Raw genomic sequence first — 18,412 nt, forward strand, 5'->3', positions numbered from 1 at the left:
TCCTAATATTTGAATGGGGGCGCGGGGAGTAGTATTCGGGTCTGCATGTACACACTGCGGGTGGACATTTGCATCTGTAAAATACCGTCACCGCCACGCATAGGGACGGCGTTATCGCGCTGTGCAGTTAATAGCGCTTTGCATTCATGGACGAGACGAGGGTCAATTGCATCCCAGTATGCATACTTGCAGGGGTGGGCACGTGTACATGGGCTTTTCGGTGTAGCCTAGTGAGGATGCCGAAGTTCGACAGCAATGGAAGGGATCTCTATAGAGTGCAGCGGCTGGCTGGTATCGCAGGTTTGGGCCGTCCGGTATCGCGAGGTGCTACCCCATGCCGGCTTGAGACGCAGCAGCAGCTTGGTCACGAGGGCCCCGGGGGAATCGAGCCCTTGTCTCACGTCAGAAGGAGGATAAGAACCAACAAGTCTTCCGTACTCAAACCCTGATCCCCTTTGTCAAGCCGTCCAGATAGCCTCTAAACAGCGCCCGTTCTGTCTATCTCCGACTCTTGACTCTTGCTCTTCTTCCTCTCGCTCTCTCGTTCTCCTCATTCTCGTCGCATTCCCGACTCTCTACGCATACACCAACACGCATATACATACGCATACCTAGACATCTTATACATCCACATCTACGTCGATATAAAGATAGATATAGACATAGATCTACCCGACAGGGACCGTTGCCTCATTCGATCCGTCGGACGCCAACGCCGGCGACCCCTCTCGGTCTTCCCTCGCGTCCACACGAGATCGAGCCAATATGGAGACGCCCGATCTCGCGGCCGCGTACAGCCATGTATGCACACTCCCGAGCCGCTGAACCCCCTCTACCCGCACGCATCTACCACCGCCACTACTTACTCCTACGGCTGGCTATTCATGCACACGAGTGACGCGAAGAGCGAGCAAAGCTGACCGTTGTTGGTGGGGGGGGGGGGCAGACCATCGCGCACAGACTGAGGCAGGTGGACGGGTGGACGTGGGCGCTGGCGGCGGCGGGGCTGTTCGTGCTCGCGGTGCTGCTGGCGAGGGCGCTGGCGACGGACGGGGGCGGGGAGCTCGAGAGCCAGGACGAGCTGGACGAGGACATGATGAGGGGTTTCCTCGGCCGCAGGAAGAAGAACAAGAAGGGCGCTAAGTAGCTAACCCCTTCCTCCACCCAGGCAGGCAGGCAGGCAGGCAGCTCCTCTTCCGCCGGGAACGGGAGAGGGGAAAAGGCACGGGCTCGGCTTCGCCCGAAGCAGCGCGGCAAGCAACGGTGGGACAAGAACAGGCAACTCTCGACGTCACTTACGATGCTACTGCGAATGTCAGCGGCCCTTGCTCGCCTGCCGGATGGTGATGATACGCAGGCGTCGTGTTTTTTTTTTTTTTTTTTTGGTTTTGTTTCTGTTTTACCCTCCATAAATTGTCCGGGTCATAGAACGCTGCAACGTCACGTCGGGGCGGCTCGCAGCGCTGGGAAAGGCGCTGGGAAAGGGGGATCGCAGTCGGGATGTGCTCTAGCGCTCAGCTGGCTTGGGCCGATGTTACGTGCCGACATGCGCAGGCGCCCGCGATGGAGGTTGGCAAGTGATGTAGGTACCTAACACAATGTACCGAATGTAGGCCAGCCAGCAGCCAAGGCAACTTATTATTAGGTACCGGCAATGGGTCGATGCAACTGGGAGGTTTGCGAGCAGGTGAAATCCCGATCGGCCGGGTTATCTGGCGGTGCGACGTGCCCGGTGTGATCCTGAGCCGCGCTCATTCGCCCGGCGATGGGGTGAATGAGGCATAGGTGCATACGCCCCGGGCACACCCACCTACGTTATGCATATGCATTCATACCTCTGCATATGTGTATGCACAATATGTATGCACCTAGGTACTCACATGTACACGTAGGTATGTGTGCTGTGTACAGGTACCACCAACAGCAAACCGCACACACATACATATACTCATACACGCGTGGCTGGTGACCAGGCCGTGCGCTCTCACGGGGCTAGGGCCAGGTACCGGGTACCTACGTAGTCGACGTGGGCGGGGCCGCTTCCGCATTGGGGCAGAAACAGCACTTGTCTGACGTATTGGCCCACGGGTCGGACGGTCGGTCACAATATTGCTAGACAACACCACCGCCTCGGCCCCTCTCGCCCTCTCTCGCCCTCTCGCTCTCCTTCTCCCGCACGCCATCCCAACGTCTCACCATATCGCCGCGTGTTCTGGTCTGACTAACACCATCCCAACAACCTCGTACATAAATCATACCCAACCGCTCGCCCAGCTTACCCGCGCTGCCTCCCACTCCCCCTCCCAGCCGAGAAACATACCCGTGCGTGTCTTACCGTGTGGCCAATACCAACCTACGGTAAGAACTGACAAGTTAGTAAGTGCATTTCGGCACGAGTAATCGAGACGAGCTCCCCATATCGGCTGAGCTGGACTCAGCTGGGCTGACTGTGCGCGCGCAGCAGATCCGACCAACCAACCGACCACTTCGCGCGATCCGCTTTTCGCCGTTCGCACCGTGACGTCAAGATGGGCCGCTGGTCGCAGTACGACACCGACGAGGAGCGCCTGCCGGAGGGCATGAAGCGCATCGGCTACGACGCCGACACGCAGGTCTACAGCTTCCGCGACGCCGACGGCAGCATGTGGGAGAGCGCGCCAGGGAACCAGTACGGCCAGCTGCACCGCGTCTCGGGGAGCGCTCCGCCGCCGCCGCCCCCGCCGCCGTACGACGAGGCGTCGGGCGAGCCGCCCGGCCGCCCGGCCTCGTGGCGCCACGACATGATGCCCCTGCTCAACTGGTTCCTGCTCGTCGGGCTCTTCCTGCTGCTCGTCTTCTGGTTCATCAGCAGCGCCGCCATGCCGCCCGCCCCGCCCGCCTGCGGCGAGCACTCCACCCCCCACCACATCCGCCCCGGCGACAGCTGCTGGGCCATCGCCGACGACCACGGCATCCCGCTCGACGCGCTGCTGCGTGAGAACGCCGGCGTCGACTGCGATAAGCTCGCCGTGGGCGGCACTATCTGCGTCCCCCAGGCCTAGGCTGGTGGCGCCGGCGCCGAGAATCCCGGGGTCATCCCAGCATCCACTAGATATTGTTATTTTTGGAGGGGGAGGGGGCGTATTTTGGGAGGGGCCGCGATGACTGCGCCAATCGTAGCAGCCTGGGGGGTAAATTTGTTGAATTAAACCCCGTATGCGCCTAATCGACCTGTCTCGAAGGTGTAGCTGTGCTACCCTACCTACCTACCGAGTCAACACCCCCATCTTGCAATCTGCTTCGCTGACCATCCCAGCCCATAAACGACGTGCGGCGCGCCTTTGGCTCTGCGATGTGCCGAGACACGGCGCAGAAGTCTGAACTTGCTTGTCCACATCGCTTGTGCACCACCTCCTAATACATGTGACAACCCCGTCTGTGGGAAATCCTCTCTATGTACCGAATCTCGACGGCACATCCATCCCCTAGATGTTTGCCCACGCAAAGGTGTGAGCCGTCGGCATCCCACTAGTACTTGTTCACGAACAACAGTAGTGATCTCTACGTTTTTGGGAACCTCCCCCGTGGTGTCTTGCCGGGAGCAGTAGCTGCCAGCCGCGATACCGTTCCCTCTGCGGGCCTCGACGCGTGCGTTGCGGGTGTCCGGCGTCAGCGTCGTCAGTTCGGAGGTAGGCATCGCGTAGGCCAGCCCGCGGCAGATATGAGGCCCTCCATACAACGGGTACGCCTTAGGCTACGAGACGGGTACCTCCGTCGCAGCTCCAACTATGACGTCGAGGGTTGGGCTCGCCTCTGCACAACGGCCCAGTCGTCCCAGAATGCCGTCTCGGTCCACTCGCGATCAGTAAATATACGGCCTGCCGACGTGCGATACCTCCCGCGTGGGTGCTGTTGCCTTCAAAGGCATGCAGTCTATGAGTGCTTACGTTGGCGTTGTAGACGGCGGGGATAGGAGAGCATCGAGACGAGACGGGATGAGGCGAGGCGAGGGAGGCCTTGTCGTGGCCGCTCCCGGCGGGTCTCCCAGCCGCGTCCTTTGCCCATCGTGCACTGTCGCCGACGTCGCCCTAGCGAGTGCCTAAGCGCTAGGCGGTAGCTGGCTGCTCGGGGCTACGCTGGCTGGGGGATAGGGGATAAATAAATACCTAGCCAACCTACCACCACACAGACCTGTCGGCCCCGGCGATCCCACAAGTTCGACCGTCCCATCTCTCCCCCTCCAACTACCCCCATTAGCCGGCTCGTCGCAGCCAGAATACGAGGACAGGGGATGCAAGGGGGCGCAGGGCGCGCGCACGCGTCGGCAACTGCCGCCGCGATCCAGATCGCCGCGTAGTTCGGCATGGCTGATGGGCCTGGCTACGTACCTACCTACCTAGCTGCGTACGCGCGTGTGGGCGACACACGCGGCATCGCTCGCTCGCTCGCGGCTGACCGCGCGGTCGCGGGCGGTCGAGAGGCATTGCCTGGCGCAGCGTCGGCTGCTGGGACAGATGTGAAACGCGACGCTGGCCGTCGCAGATCTCCCGGGCGCCGGCGGCAGCGAAGGGGGGGAGGGGGGGGGAGGGGCGCCGATCGCACGGCCCGTCTGGGCGTACGTAGGCTTAGGGAGGGGAGGGGCGGGGGGGCCGTCGTCGACGACGACGACGACGACGACGACGCAGGCGCGTCTCGCGCCATCGTTGCGTGTGCGGCGTTTCATCGTCGCGGGGGTGCGGTGCGGATCCGCGCGGGAGAGATGCGTGTCGACTACCGGCGCTCTGATATAGGTAGGGAGAGAGGGATGGATGGTATATTAGGTAGGTATCTCTGCGAAGAGCGCACGCGTACAAATACCGCCGCGATCCTCCCGGAGACGGCGATGATTGTTCTTGGTCACGCAAAACTACTCAAGTTCCTTCGGCCCATTCTTCCTGCATAAAATATCCGCTCGCACGACCTGGCGTCGCTCGTTTCCGTGTATATATAACCACATTACCTCGCCACTCCGCCCTCGTCCCATCCCAAAATGGTTCGCATCAGCGCCGCTGCTCTCTTGGCTTGTACGTTTATCTGTCCGGCCGGCCGGCGACGACTCGCACCAGCCTGCCGACCTGGCCCCCTTTCCCCTCTGTGATCGCGCTTCGTTGTGCTGACGCGCATTGCCACCCACATCTAGTCGCCGCCACGGCCCTCGCCCAGCTCACGCCGAACAACGCCGGCGCCCGGAACGTCGGCCAGGGCAACGGCCAGCAGTTCATCACCGGCGGCTGCGTCTCCGACGCCGTAAGTAGCGACGTCTTCTTCATCTCTCCGCCGCCCCGCTCCATCCCCCGCTTTCCCTCTCGGATGATCCGCACGGCTGCGACGAGCCCGCGCTAACGTTAGTGCCCGCTCCCGGGCGACGACGTGCAGGACTGCTCTTCGGCGTGCTGCGCCCAGGTCCAGTCGAACGGGCTCGGCGTGTGCTCGGCCGAGGCCGCGTCGCTGCAGAACGGGAAGCTCGGCTGCGGCTTCGTCGACCCGAATGCGACGCAGACTATTGCCGCGGCCAAGGCCCAGGTCGCGAAGCAGGGATTCTAAAGAGGCGGCGACAGCAGCAGCAGCAGCAGCAGCAAGTCGCTCGTTGCCCCTGAGACGAGGGATGATGAAACTGCACGGCGAGACAGGCGCCCTCGCTTCTGGCGTGGAGGGTTGCGCGTCTGGGCACTTCTCGTGTTCTCCCTCGTCTCGTGCTACCCCGACGAACGTGATGATGGAGATAGATGGTGGTGCACGGAGGACTACTGGGCCGGGCCGGGTTCGCGCCTCGCTCGCCTTCGCGAGAGGGGAAGTTAGTTACTCACAACTCTACAAAATAGCAAACAACCATTTTCGAAGCGTCCGTATGAGGTCCTTCTTCGCGTGATCTGTGCCGGGTCCGTTGCCTCGGTGCATATGCGTGTGTCCGTATCGCGCCGATGTACTGACAGGAAACATTGTCCCTGTTTGTGGTTCCCGCGTCTTTGTTTCTACGGCCGTCTCGAACCATAAAGGCGCGTCTAATAGTCCGGTCAACGTCCATGTCCGTACCGTACCTGGCCTCTCTGAAAATTAAAAAAAAAAAAAAAACCTGCAAGCAAACCCTTCTTCACTCCGGTATTCTTCTTTGTCCTCGCCTCCCACGCTCTGTCCCACCACCATCTCGACGCCCGTAATATTGTCATTCAACGTGGCTCCCTGTGGATGGCCATTGGGGGAACATAGCATGATTGGTCGACTACCACACTGCGAGTTTTCATTCGGGCTCCTTTATCCATGGTGGTCGAGAGTCGTAGCCCGGTAACACATTCAGGCCTCGCAACTAACGCACACTGCATTGTCCGGGGTCCGATCCGAGGGGGGCATTGTCCGCAACGCTTGTGCAACGGACCTCGAAGTTGGAGAAAAAAGAAGGAGAGAAAGAAGGGCCTCTTTGTGCTGCTGTTCTTAGACACCGTCTTCGCGCAAAAAGTCCTTATGTCGCTCGAGCACAACAGCCTTAGCGATACAAATCCGAACGGTTAGGCGCGTCTTCTCTCCTACCTAACCCACGATTTCCGGCCGGCCCGCACACGCATAAGAAAGCCTACCCGCGAGCTGCGACGATAGCACCGAATGCGACAGAAGAGAACACAATTCGAAGAAACGGATCGAGATAGAGAAGGACCATGGCGAGGCCGCAGACGCTGACGAGCAACTACCTACCCTACATACAGCACGCCATCGACGCGCAGGACGACGTCGATGCGAGCGCCGACGGCACGGCGCTCGAGGTTGTGTGCGCGATATGCACAGAGAACAGGCTGGACATCTCGCAGAGCGCGCGGGCGCTGGCCGCCGCGGCGCACCGCGAGCCGCCCCCGGGGGCACCAGCTGCCTCGCACCTCGAGACACACCAACACCTGCCGACGTACGTGCGGCACGGGCTGGAGCGGACGGTGGCGCTGCCGTGCGGGCACGTGTTCGGGGACCGGTGCATCGCGAAGCTGCTAATATCGCGGCGGACGTGCGCCGCGCCGGCGCCGGCGTCGGACCACCTGAGCTGCCCGGCGTGCGGCTACCGGCTGCGGTACCGGGTGTGCGGGCACGCGATCGCGCCGGCGGCCGTGCCCGTCGGCGGCGGCGGCGGGCCGGTGCGCGACCGCTTCCCGCTGACGGTGGCCGAGGGCGCGGCCGACCCCGCGAGCTGCCTCGAGTGCCGCTGGAAGACGATACGGGCGAGCCTGCGGCTCGCGCTGGCGGACGAGTGCGTCGTCTGCCGGCGCGGCGGGGGCGGGGCCGGGGCGGGCGCGGCGGCCGAGGCGCAGCACCGCGCCCACCGCGACCGCTACGTCGCGCGCGGCCTGCGCGAGGCGCTGGCCCACGTCGTCGCGCTCGTGTGGCCCGAGTTCGTGACGCGCGAGACGGACCGGTCCGCGGCGCGCGCCGTCGCCGACGACGAGCGCCGCCAGGCCCACGTCTCGCTGCTGTACGCCATGGTGCTGTCGGAGCTCGACGAGACGATCTGGTGCCGCGCCGCCGGCAAAGGGCCGGCAGCGGCGGCGGCGGGCCGCGCCGCAAAGCAGCACGCGCTGCGGCACGCGCACGGCGTCGCGGCCATCGAGCAGAGCATCCTCGGCTGGCTCACGGACAGCTCGGGCGGTGCTGCTGCTGCGGCGGCGGCCTCGGGGGGGGAGGGCGGCGCCAGGCGGATGTGGTGATGCCGTATATTGCCATGCGATGGAACGGGAGGGTGAGCGCTGGGAAGCGATATAAAGGAAACTGGTCGGTCGGGTTAGGTTCGTATAGGTGCGACGAGGTTCGGTGTGTGTTAAACCGATCTGCGGCGGAACCGAAACGAATTGAGACAGGGAAGGGAATCACAAGGTATTATTATAGATGGGATCGAAGCGGCTAAAAATGACCTGGTTCGTGCCATTGTTCTTCTTCTCCTTCTCCCCGCGTCGCCTGCGCCTCTCGCAGTCTTGTCGTCTTTCTCCCTTGTCCCCCAGCCGTGCCCTACAACGCCACATCGGCAACAACATGCCGGGTTTCGCGAGCTTCGCGCCTAGCTAGCAGCCGATCGACGGACGTTTTCGGTGTCGGCCCCTCTCGATTGGAGGTGCCTTGTGACTCACGGGGGTTGAGGCAGGGGTCTGTCGATGTGGGAGGAAATTTGAGTGGCACCCAGTCGTCCGGACCGGGGTTGAGAGACCGTCGAAATATGGGCACACAAGGGGCTAAGCCGAATCAGAAGCCTTCCTGGCCGGAGCCAGTCGTTTCGAAGTCTTGTCGCCCGTTAAAGACTTTCCGGGGTGATGGGTAGAGCATCGGCAGACGGCCTAGCTAGGTGTGTTCTGCTTAGGATGGCCGCACTCAGCCCCGTTCGTGTTACTCAATAATAGCGATGCTCGTTAATTGGTGTCGAGTGTATAGTAGTACGTATAGAGTGGAATTCAGACAGATGATTGACTTCCCTTGATCATGGAATCCCCGCACCACAGTTCTATTCACGGAACCGTGGTAGGGTTATATGCCACCCCAAAATCCTTCGCCAAGCGTGTATAAGCCTCTGTGTAGATGCGCCATGCCTGTGGCGACGGCTGATTGCTAAGAGAGGGTGCCATTAGGCAACCGATCCTCCCCCTACCTCAAGCATGATGGGTCCTGCGGCTTGTCTGATTCTTAGTGACTGTGCCGCACAGTGATGGGAAGCCTGTCCATTCCTAGAGTCGGTTGGCGTGACGCTGAAGAAGAACTGCGATATTCGACAGATACTGCCCAATATAGCTCGCTTAATACCAAGGAATAACTGTCTGCCTAGTTTTGCCTTAAAATGCCTGCGAACCATCTCCCCGCTGTATATATAATCCTTCGGAGGACCGTCGCGCGTCTCTCGATTCGTCTCTCTTCCGAAAATCTCGATCTTGCTCACTTCGAAGACCAAAGCCATACTGAAATACGAGCCGTCCGGTAGTTGTCGCCCCAATCGGCCCACTCCTGTCCCATAACTCGACTGTCGATAATACCTCCTTACCACTCCTACTCGCGCAGGATGTTGAAGATTGCGGCGCTCGCTGTCCGAGCATTCCTGGTAAGTCGCGCGCGGGATCTCTCTAACTCTCGATAGCGGTTGGCCGTGATACTCATCAACTAGTAGCTCCTGTTTGGCGCCGTCGTCCTAGGCCTCTCCGTGACCCTTGCGAAGCAGCAAGTCGTCGGCGCACCCCCATCCGAGACCTCATTCGGTAGCTTCTGCGGGGCTTTTGGTATACTAGTCTCGCTCGTCGGCCTCGCTGGCCTTTTCATCGACAAGATACCTGCGACCGTCGTGTTGGGAGCAGACGGCCTCGCCTCGGCGCTCTACCTAGCCGGTGGCATCGTAAGTCGAAACTCCGGTCGCGCCGTGTGGCATATATAAGTGGGAGAGAGTTGACCAGCTGACACCTGTGACGCGGTAGGCTCTGACGATCGCGCTGAGGCCGGTATCGAGCTGTACAAGCTGGGATGCCTGGCCCCGTTACGAGCGAGCGACCAACAAGCTCCTGACCGGAGGTTGCCAAGACGTTGCTGGCGACCTCGTCTGCCCTGGCATCGGAACCGAAAATGATGTGATGAGCCGCTGCCAACGGGTGCAGGCCGACTACGTCTTCGAGTACCTAGCCTTCGTCTTCGGCATAGCTATCGTCGGCCTAAGCTTCGCACTTCGCAAGCGTGGGGGCGGGTCAAGTGCCACTTATGTCTAGGCGGGAGACGGACGACTCGGCCTGCGCCTACGATTAGGACGTAATATACTTGATGATCCAAGGAAACGAACAGGTCGCTGTATCCCGTCGCGTGGAGGGGTTGATAGTAGATAGTTGTCTATGCGTAATGAGACGGAATTTGCTCGAAACGGTCCGAGATGACCCGAACGCTTTGTTGCGAGCGTGTTGGCGGCGTACATAGCTTCGATACCCTCACTTCTGTGATAGAAAAGACAATCTACTTCGAAATTCCCAAGCCCGAGATAAACGGACGATGCGCGGGGACCCTCGGCACCTTCACATTCGCCCCCTTGCCCCATCGACTCTTAAACCCCCTTCCGAATTTTCGGTGTAGACAAGATTACGACTTGATGGATGCCTCTGCGACACGTGCTGCTCCGCCGACAGAGCTTTATTTCGATGCAGAGGCTGGCGAGGCGAACAAGATAGACACCCTAGAATTGCCCGATAGTAGAGTCGCATTCGATTTATACGACATCCCTTCCTTTGCCCTTATCCTTGCGTCGCTAATCCGAAAAGTTCACGATAGCAGCTCTTCTGTAGCGTTTTGTCTTCATAGTCAGTCATAGTGCCTCCAACATACCAGGTACAAAGGACAAGTGCTTGGCGGTGACGAGCATCCCCCTGGCCCTGGCAGGAAGCTCTCGGGCACGGGCTTCAATTCTCTCCTCTTATTGGTTTCCAACAGTAAACATCGATATCCGAATTACAGCTTAAGTACGGAGTCGCACATCTACATCTGGGAAAATATCCATTTTGGGTGGAATGCCCTAGTTTTAATGTACGTATATAGACTTATGCCCCAATAAAAGGAGGTGTCTATGTGCGTGTTGGCGGTTTCACTTTCAGGGCCTCTCTGCCTCAATTGTAAGGCGTACAAGACGTGTCGAAAGCTGAACCTATTGTTGTTGAATTGAAGGAATTAAGCTAGCTACTCGAAAACAGCTTGAATACAGCATTTTAAGGTCAGTTGACAGTTGTGCGTTTTTCCCCAATCTGACCAATCGCAGGGTTCCATTCTTGATGCCTGGATGCCTTAGGTGCCACAGCTGTAGTAATCGATATATTCAACTATTAAGGGTTACTCTGTCGTCGTCCTTTCGTGCAAGGCAGGCAGTGTCGAAGGTAGGAGTAAATGGAAGGCAGTTGCAATTGAAGGCAGGCGTAAATGGAAGGCAGTGGCAAATTAAAGGCAGGTGTTAATCGAAGGCAGTAGCAAGCAAATTAAAGGCAGGTAGGCAGTTACGGCCCCTTCGTAAAGGCAGGAGGAGGTAACGACGAATGAGTACGTACCTTTCGATCAGGGTTGAATCGTTTTTTCCCAGATGTAGATATGCGACTCCGTGCGTAAGTCGACAATGCGCTGTTTGATCCCCCTCAGCTGTGCCGTGCCGCATGCGCACCTTGGCCGGAGTCAGCGCCATTGCGCGTCGCCGGGCTTCTGTGCGAAAAGCCAATTAACGAGACAAGCTGCTCGTACTCGGGCAAGCCCTGCGGCGCATCGTGGCTGTAATGCCAGTAAGGGTAGTCCCCCATCTTGACTTGCCGTGTGCGTCGCGCGCCTGCTGAGCGTCGGATAGTACCTAGAGAGAGGGGGGGAGAGCAATCACGACTACCAATGCAGTCCGGGACGAGGGGAAGGTATATGGGCATCGGCGGGCCAAATCCCCCACGACGGCCCTCGATTCTCCCTCCTCCATCACAACATGGTGGTTGGCGTGGCCTGGATCGAGTTCTTGACGGTCGACACGGAAGGCATGGCGCCGGACGAGATCTAGAGGGCCAAGAACCACGCCGCGTGGAAGTTCGACTTCATGGAGCTGTATGGTGACTACAAGGGCGTTCGCATCGCGATGGTTGATTGATTTCGAAGTCGTCCGTTCGCCCTCCGAGGGCAGGATCAGCCACAAGCCCGGCAAGTTGATGGTCAAGCCTCTCAGATATGCCGACATGCCGCACAGCTCAGCCCGTACCGTCCAGATTCCCATCGCGGAGGTGAAACTTCCCGTCATACCATCGCCATGTCTCAGACAGGATGCCCTACGAGAACACCGCAAAGGCCCAAGAACTCGCTAGCGAGGTTCCGTGAGGTACGATAAGCAGTCACCGCTAGGACCCCTAGGTCTGGATTCCGTCGACGGTTCCCTGTTCCGCTCCGTTTCACACAAATTCGAGCCCTGACCCTCAGTTGTCTTGAAGCTTTGGTCCTTTCCTGCCTGCCGCCCTTTTTTTCCCCTTACCTTGACGCAAAGTCCTGTTGTTACGTAGGTAGATCGGGAGAGCTACGTATGGGGCTGAGGTTTGCTCTGCTGTGGGAGCAATGGAAGCTGGGATGAAGAGGTTGAATTGACTGACTAGCTAACGAGGAAGGAGTAGAGAGCTAGGTATAGGTGGCTCTCTACGTGACACCTGTCCTTACCGGTACCATGCTGGCACATGAAGTAGTCCTGTCCTTACCAATAGTTTAGCTCTCAAATCAACAGTCCAGTCCTTACCGATAGTATTGCTCACACACGCACACGCACAGGTCACAGTTTGCTTTCCAGGCTGCTCTGCTCCTTGTTCCGCCGTATGCTGTGGACTTACTTTGCACCACCGCGACAGCCTAGGCGCGCCGAATTACCACGGTAGAACTAAGAGATTAGATGATGGGTCATCAGAGTATGTAGACCGTCGGGGCTGTATCCAATGTATTACATCCCACCAACACAAAGGGGAGGCGGGACGTGCCGTCCGGGGGCGGGTCCGTCCTCCATCTAGGTATATCTAGGCCCGGCAACCCCTGACCATAATAGCATTGCTGAGAGGAGGCGCATGCGCCGATGGCCGATACGCAGAATGGAAGCTCCGAATGTCCCCGTGGCTACGCCGGCAGAGTTCCCATCGTCCGACCACACCTTGCCACCTCCACGGCCGTCCGAGTGTGTGGGATGCTCGGCCATGCTGGCAAAATGAGCGCCGGGACATCTCTCACGCCACGTGGGCAATGTCCCCTATATGCTTCGCTTCCTTCAGGCCCGACACTAGTGGCACTCTAAGGCTGCCCCACCGCATGGTCGCGGCTGTTCAGCGAGCCAACGGCGCAGACTTCGCCAAGCAGGCTGGGGGGTGCGACTGATAACGCTGCGGCAGGATGAAGGATTGTGGATATATAAAATGAGTTCTTCACTGCAGGCGAATTGGAAATAATAAGTCTGAGTTCGTTCTGCGACACCTTCAATCTCTAGGGTTGTCTAGTGCATCGCGTGTTGTGTCGCGTCTCGTAACGTGATCGCTCCCCGGTCTGTGTCAAGATGTTGGTATGCATGGTCCTATAGATGGACGTAGGTACAAGAAGGATGCTGACCCATATGTGCCACCAGTTCCAAAAAGCGACTCTCCTGCGTGCCGTCGCAGCGTGCTGTGAGTATGATAGGAGCGCCCAGTTTGTATAGACTGCTAACAAACGGCGCAGGTTCAACGGGATGCATTGCGGCTGTATCGAGCTGCGGCTACACCAAGAACGGTCTCAAGTGGACGGGTGCTACTCGGATGAACCAAGTTCAGGTATAAATGACGCTTTATATTTTACTAGACTATCTTCAGGTTGCCTCTCGTCTATCCCCGCCGTTGGGAGGAGGATCATCGACAAGTTGGTATTCGCATGGATAACTAATCCGGCCACTGCTAGGTCATCGGCACTCACAATTCCTATCACCTCGAGGTTCCGTTAGAAGCGCGTGAGGTGCAATCCCAACTGCTGTCGAACATCATCAACCTCGCGTACTCGCACCCCGCACTCGACATCCAAGCGGCATACCAATCCGTACGTAGCTTCGAGATCGACGTCTATGCCGATCCCGAGGGAGGCTGGTATGCGACTCCATATGTGATCCGCGAGTCGGGCACCGAGCTACCTCCGCAAGACGTCATGAACAAGCCCGGCATCAAGGTCTTGCACATCGCAGACGCCGACGTCTGGCAGACCTGCTACACGTTCATCGAGTGCATTACCGTGGTGAAAACCTGGTCCGACGCGCACCCGGGGCACGTGCCGATCCCGTTCATGATCGAGTTCAAGACAGCCGAGACCGGGACCGGTGGCGGGGTGCCCCCGATTCCGTGGGACGACAGCGAGCTGCTCGACGGCTTCGACGCTGAGATCCGCTCCGTCTTCCCGCCGTCGAAGCTTGTCACGCCAGACGACATCCGACGCGGCAACTTGACACTGGAGCAGTCGGTCTTGGCCTACGGGTGGCCCGACCTCGAGTCAGCGCGGGGCCGCGTGCTCTTCCTGATGGACAACTCCCCGGGCGCGATCCGCGAGGTGTACACCGCGCAGCGGCCTAACCTCGAGGGCCGCGTCCTCTTCACCAACTCGGCGCCCGGGAACGCCGACTGCGCGTTCCAGAAGCTCAACGACCCGCGCGGCGCCGAGAACCTGGCCAACATCCAGGAGCAGGTGCGCGCGGGCTACTGGGTGCGCACGCGCTCGGACGAGCCTATGTCGACGATCCTCAGCAACGACACGACGGGCATGCGCGACTCGGCGCTCGCTAGCGGGGCGCAGATCGTCAGCACCGACTTCCCGGCCTACGGTATGACGAGCCGCTGGCATGTCGACTACGCCGTCCGGTTCGAGCGCGGCAGAGCAGCGCGGTGCAACCCCGTCACCGCGGCCGCCAACTGCCAGGACCGTTTGCTGGAGGCCGAGGAGTACGTCCGAAACTGAGCCGACGTTCGTTTCATAGGGCAGAGGCTATGCTCGCTGGCACATTCTCTTCCGCCTTCTTCCCGTCCGGTTAGATTAGGTAGCTCGGATTTGATAGTCTAGGTAGGTATACCTATGAGTAGGTACATCTAAATCTAAATACGGCCCGCGATGGGAAAGCGACAGCATGCCGACTCGTGACAATACAGCAATTCCAAATACCTACCTACCCATATCGGTACGAGTTCGGGGACGAAGAAGAATTCGCATGGGTGCCTCACCTATCGGATCTGTCGGTGGCCTGATTGCCGAGATCACATTAGCGGCTTGGCAGAGGCGGTGAGCCCAAAGCAGGAAAGGGTCTGGGAAAGGAAGCGATCGCGCTCTGGCGCGCCACGACGACAACAGCTTCTGTTAACCAACCTATGGAGCGCGACTGTTTCGGAGTCACAAGCGTGAACTCGCCTTGCTGGTATTGATAGCATAGCTTCGTCTCCCATCGCCGAGAACGGTGAGTATTAACAGCGTCCCGTCCCTCCCTAGATACCTCTCGTCCCCCTGCCCATTGCCGGCATGGCGCATCAACGCGTGCCGACGACGCCTACTCCGTGCCCAACCCAAACTAATGGCACGCCAATAGAGGGGGAGCTGCTTCGAACCCTGGATTCATTCATTGTCATGCCACCAAGGAAAATTCGACCGAGTTTTAAACGCGCCCAGCAAGGTCAAGCTCGTATTTAATACGGTAATACGGTAGCCGGCGGCATCTGGTGGGGTTGTCCTCTCTGCATCCCTCCAACGGCTGCTCCCAACGGCTGCTCCCAACGGCTGTTCCCAGTCTCGGGGGCTTCTGTGCCGCGGAGACATCATCTCCATCTCCATCTCCATGCGTAGTATATAAAGCCAGAACCTCCGCTCCTGGGAAAAGAGGTGGCCGGACTCACAGATCCGCCAACACTCGCCCAGAGTCTCCCTTCCATAGCCACCATGTTGTCTCCGCTAGTAACGGCTCTCCTCGCGCCGGTGCTGGCGTCTGCTAGCTCGGGCTACGCCCAGTCGCCGGCCGTCTTCCCGTCGCGTAAGTTTCCCTTGCCGTCCTAGCCTCGGCCGACTCTCGCCTCGAGCGGGTCCCCGCCTCCAGTCGCTGACGTCGGACGTCGCTCTACCTACAGCACCGGGCAGGGGCGCGGGCGTATGGGCGGATGCGTACGCGAGCGCCCGCGACCTCGTCGGCCAGATGACGCTCGACGAGCGGGTCAACGTCACGCGCGGCTTCGCCGTCAGCCACAACGTGTGCGCCGGAAACACCGGCACCGTGCCGCGCCTGCAGTGGCCCGGCATGTGCCTGCACGACGCCGGCAACGGCGTGCGGGCCACCGACCTCGTCAACTCGTACCCGTCGGCGCTCCACGTCGGCGCCGCCTGGGACAAGAGCCTGACGTACGAGAGAGCCTACTACATAGGCAAGGAATTCAAGGCCAAGGGCGGTAAGTAGGGGCGACGCGCTTCGTGATGTCTCGGGGCCGGTGGGCTCACGTGTTGGTAGTCAATGTCGTGCTGGGCCCCAACGCCGGCCCTCTCGGAAGGTCGCCCCTGGGCGGCCGAAACTGGGAGGGGTTCTCGGTTGACCCCTATCTGTCCGGCCAGCTGAACGCCGTGACTGTTGTCGGCCACCAGGACGCTGGGGTCATCGCGAACATCAAGGTGAGATCATGCGGACGGTTGCCATATCGAGTTCCGCACGTTCGCTAACTCCATGTAGCATTTCATCGCCAACGAGCAGGAAGCATATAGGCGGCGCTACTTTGGGGTGGAAGCAGTCTCGGCTAACGTTGACGACAAGACCCTCCACGAGTTCTATCTATGGCCCTTCATGGATAGCGTGAGGGCAGGTGTGGCCTCAGTCATGTGTTCCTATAACCGGATCAACAACACGTACGCTTGCGAGAACAGCAAGCTCATGAATGGCGTTCTCAAAACCGAGCTTGCCTTTGAGGGATTCGTGCTCCTCGACTGGGATGCTCAGCACAATCTCGAGAGCGCCAATGCCGGACTGGATATGGTTATGCCTAGAGCCGGGTTTTGGGGAGACAATCTAACTGAAGCTGTCGTCAACGGGTCCATCGGCGAGGACAGGGTCACGGATATGGCAACAAGGTAAGGCTGCCGTCGCGAGCCGCACACTAGTTGGTCACTGTGCTCAACTGAACCAGAATCCTGGCGGCGTGGTATCTTCTTGGCCAGAACGACACCGACTTCGCCATCCCGGGCATCGGGATAAAGAACCTCACCTCACCGCACGAACAGGTCGATGCGCGCATCCCCGAATCTCAACCGGTGATACTAGAAGGGGCGATAGCCGGGCACGTCCTGGTCAAGAACAGCGGCGCGTTGCCCTTCCGAGAGAAACCGACCATGCTTTCGGTATACGGATACGACGCTACGATCCCGGAGACTAAGAATACGGACAACCTGTTCCAGTTGGGGTTCACCTCTTCTCGGGAGATGGGCCAGGCCGTGCTGGGTTCGGAGCAACATTTTGACCAGGCGGCTAGGGGAGGGACGATCATCACCGGTGGCAGAGCCGGCGCCAACGGCCCATCCTACATCGACGATGTATGCTGTTTCTATGTCATCGATTACCTGTCACTTTGCTAACGTCGAAGTAGCCGTTGAGCGCCATCCAGCGGAGGGCGAGAGCGGACGGGACTTGGATTAATTGGGACTTGATTTCGCCTAACCCCGACGTCAACGGAGCCTCAGACGCGTGTTTAGTCTTCATAAACGCCATGGCTACGGAAGGCTGGGAGAGGGAAGGGCTCCACGACGATTTCAGCGACGGGCTCGTCCTCAACGTCGCGTCGAAGTGCGCGAATACCATCGTCGTCATCCACGCAGCGGGGGTTCGCCTAGTGGACCAATGGATCGACCACGACAATATTACCGCGGCCGTCATCGCCCACCTGCCGGGACAAGACAGCGGCGAGGCCCTAGTCAGGCTTATCTACGGCGAGGCGGGGTTCTCTGGTAAGCTCCCCTATACCCTAGCCAAGAACGAGAGCGATTATGCCGTCTACGCTCCTTGCGGCCGCGGCCCGTCGAACACGACCGACCCTCAGTGCGACTTCACCGAAGGCGTGTACATCGACTACCGCCACTTCGACGAGCAGGACATCACCCCCCGCTACGAGTTCGGCTACGGGCTGAGCTACACCACCTTCAACTACTCGTCACTCTCGATCGAAGTGCTAGCAGTGCACCCCGAACTCCGAGGCGTCCCCATCCTGAGCAGCGACGAGAGTATTTGGGAAACCGTAGCCACGGTAAACGCGACCATCACCAACTCTGGCTCGCTCGCCGGCGCAGAGATAGCGCAGCTGTATCTCGGCATACCCAACAGCCCCCCGAAGCAGTTGCGCGGCTTCGAGAAGGTGTCCCTCGCCCCAGGGGAATCCGCCGAAGTCGTCTTCGAGCTCACCCGGCGGGATTTGAGCGTATGGGACGTGATCACTCAGGCCTGGATCGTGCAGGGGGGCGAATACCCCGTCTATGTAGGTGCTAGTAGCCGGGACGTCAGACTGACCGGTGGTATTTCGGTATAGCACGTTGCAGCCAGGATACATTAATACAACAGACCCTATTGCGGCTATTCAGAGAACCGTCGTTAGGTTAATTGGGTGCGTATTTGTGTGAATGTGTCTTCTTGAAGTGACTCGGAGGCAATAGAGGGGAAAGCTCTCCTTAAGGCATGCTTTCCTTTTCCAGAAAAGGGGAGGAAGGGGGGGAATATTTGATGTCAAAGTGGGCGATGGCCAAGCGATCCCCGTCTTAATTCAAGAGTCGGGGTTTTCTCAGCGCGAAGGGCTGTACAGTATTCAGCCGCCGTTTTGAATCCAGGATCTACTCTTCCCACCTCCTTACTGCTGTAAGGATGAACTAGGTACGCTCACAGGATACCCCCTACCTACCCCACAAG

At 59.3% G+C, this 18,412-nt stretch overlaps 7 protein-coding genes across 7 annotated transcripts; 5 read left to right on the forward strand and 2 right to left on the reverse strand.

Moving 5' to 3' along the window:
- Positions 1–2: 2 nt before the first annotated feature.
- Positions 3–1,869, reverse strand: GGS23DRAFT_590116 (uncharacterized protein). The gene is made up of 2 exons (XM_051517668.1): positions 947–1,869; positions 3–801 (listed from the first exon to the last, which is right to left on the reverse strand). The coding sequence occupies exons 1-2, from the start codon at positions 1,408–1,410 to the stop codon at positions 669–671; spliced, it is 597 nt and encodes a 198-aa protein (XP_051367191.1). The 5' UTR covers positions 1,411–1,869; the 3' UTR covers positions 3–668.
- Positions 1,870–2,294: 425 nt separating this feature from the next.
- On the forward strand, positions 2,295–3,147 carry GGS23DRAFT_446315 (carbohydrate-binding module family 50 protein). Its single transcript, XM_051513981.1, has 3 exons — positions 2,295–2,322; positions 2,378–2,396; positions 2,465–3,147. The coding sequence occupies exon 3, from the start codon at positions 2,529–2,531 to the stop codon at positions 3,039–3,041; it is 513 nt and encodes a 170-aa protein (XP_051367192.1). The 5' UTR covers positions 2,295–2,322; positions 2,378–2,396; positions 2,465–2,528; the 3' UTR covers positions 3,042–3,147.
- A 1,471-nt stretch (positions 3,148–4,618) lies between these two features.
- Positions 4,619–5,592, forward strand: GGS23DRAFT_590123 (uncharacterized protein). The gene is made up of 3 exons (XM_051517669.1): positions 4,619–5,042; positions 5,159–5,265; positions 5,395–5,592. The coding sequence occupies exons 1-3, from the start codon at positions 5,009–5,011 to the stop codon at positions 5,560–5,562; spliced, it is 309 nt and encodes a 102-aa protein (XP_051367193.1). The 5' UTR covers positions 4,619–5,008; the 3' UTR covers positions 5,563–5,592.
- Positions 5,593–8,482: 2,890 nt separating this feature from the next.
- On the forward strand, positions 8,483–9,844 carry GGS23DRAFT_446354 (membrane-associating domain-containing protein). Its single transcript, XM_051513982.1, has 4 exons — positions 8,483–8,952; positions 9,034–9,073; positions 9,140–9,361; positions 9,441–9,844. Exons 1-4 carry the CDS (start codon positions 8,816–8,818, stop codon positions 9,723–9,725), a joined length of 684 nt encoding a protein of 227 aa, XP_051367194.1. The 5' UTR covers positions 8,483–8,815; the 3' UTR covers positions 9,726–9,844.
- A 1,224-nt stretch (positions 9,845–11,068) lies between these two features.
- GGS23DRAFT_590130 (uncharacterized protein) lies at positions 11,069–12,292 on the reverse strand. Its single transcript, XM_051517670.1, has 2 exons — positions 11,327–12,292; positions 11,069–11,270 (listed from the first exon to the last, which is right to left on the reverse strand). Exon 1 carries the CDS (start codon positions 11,756–11,758, stop codon positions 11,330–11,332), a length of 429 nt encoding a protein of 142 aa, XP_051367195.1. The 5' UTR covers positions 11,759–12,292; the 3' UTR covers positions 11,069–11,270; positions 11,327–11,329.
- A 562-nt stretch (positions 12,293–12,854) lies between these two features.
- GGS23DRAFT_590132 (uncharacterized protein) lies at positions 12,855–14,850 on the forward strand. Its single transcript, XM_051517671.1, has 4 exons — positions 12,855–13,045; positions 13,109–13,148; positions 13,201–13,292; positions 13,417–14,850. The coding sequence occupies exons 1-4, from the start codon at positions 13,040–13,042 to the stop codon at positions 14,455–14,457; spliced, it is 1,179 nt and encodes a 392-aa protein (XP_051367196.1). The 5' UTR covers positions 12,855–13,039; the 3' UTR covers positions 14,458–14,850.
- Positions 14,833–18,242, forward strand: GGS23DRAFT_590136 (glycoside hydrolase family 3 protein). The gene is made up of 7 exons (XM_051517672.1): positions 14,833–14,947; positions 15,077–15,514; positions 15,609–15,923; positions 15,983–16,140; positions 16,199–16,593; positions 16,650–17,052; positions 17,106–18,242. The coding sequence occupies exons 2-7, from the start codon at positions 15,424–15,426 to the stop codon at positions 18,036–18,038; spliced, it is 2,295 nt and encodes a 764-aa protein (XP_051367197.1). The 5' UTR covers positions 14,833–14,947; positions 15,077–15,423; the 3' UTR covers positions 18,039–18,242.
- The last annotated feature ends 170 nt before the right edge of the window (positions 18,243–18,412 follow it).

This window comes from Durotheca rogersii (genome assembly GCF_024521655.1).
Source record: "Durotheca rogersii strain YMJ 92031201 chromosome Unknown GGS23scaffold_56, whole genome shotgun sequence".
NCBI classification, from domain to species: domain Eukaryota; kingdom Fungi; phylum Ascomycota; class Sordariomycetes; order Xylariales; family Xylariaceae; genus Durotheca; species Durotheca rogersii.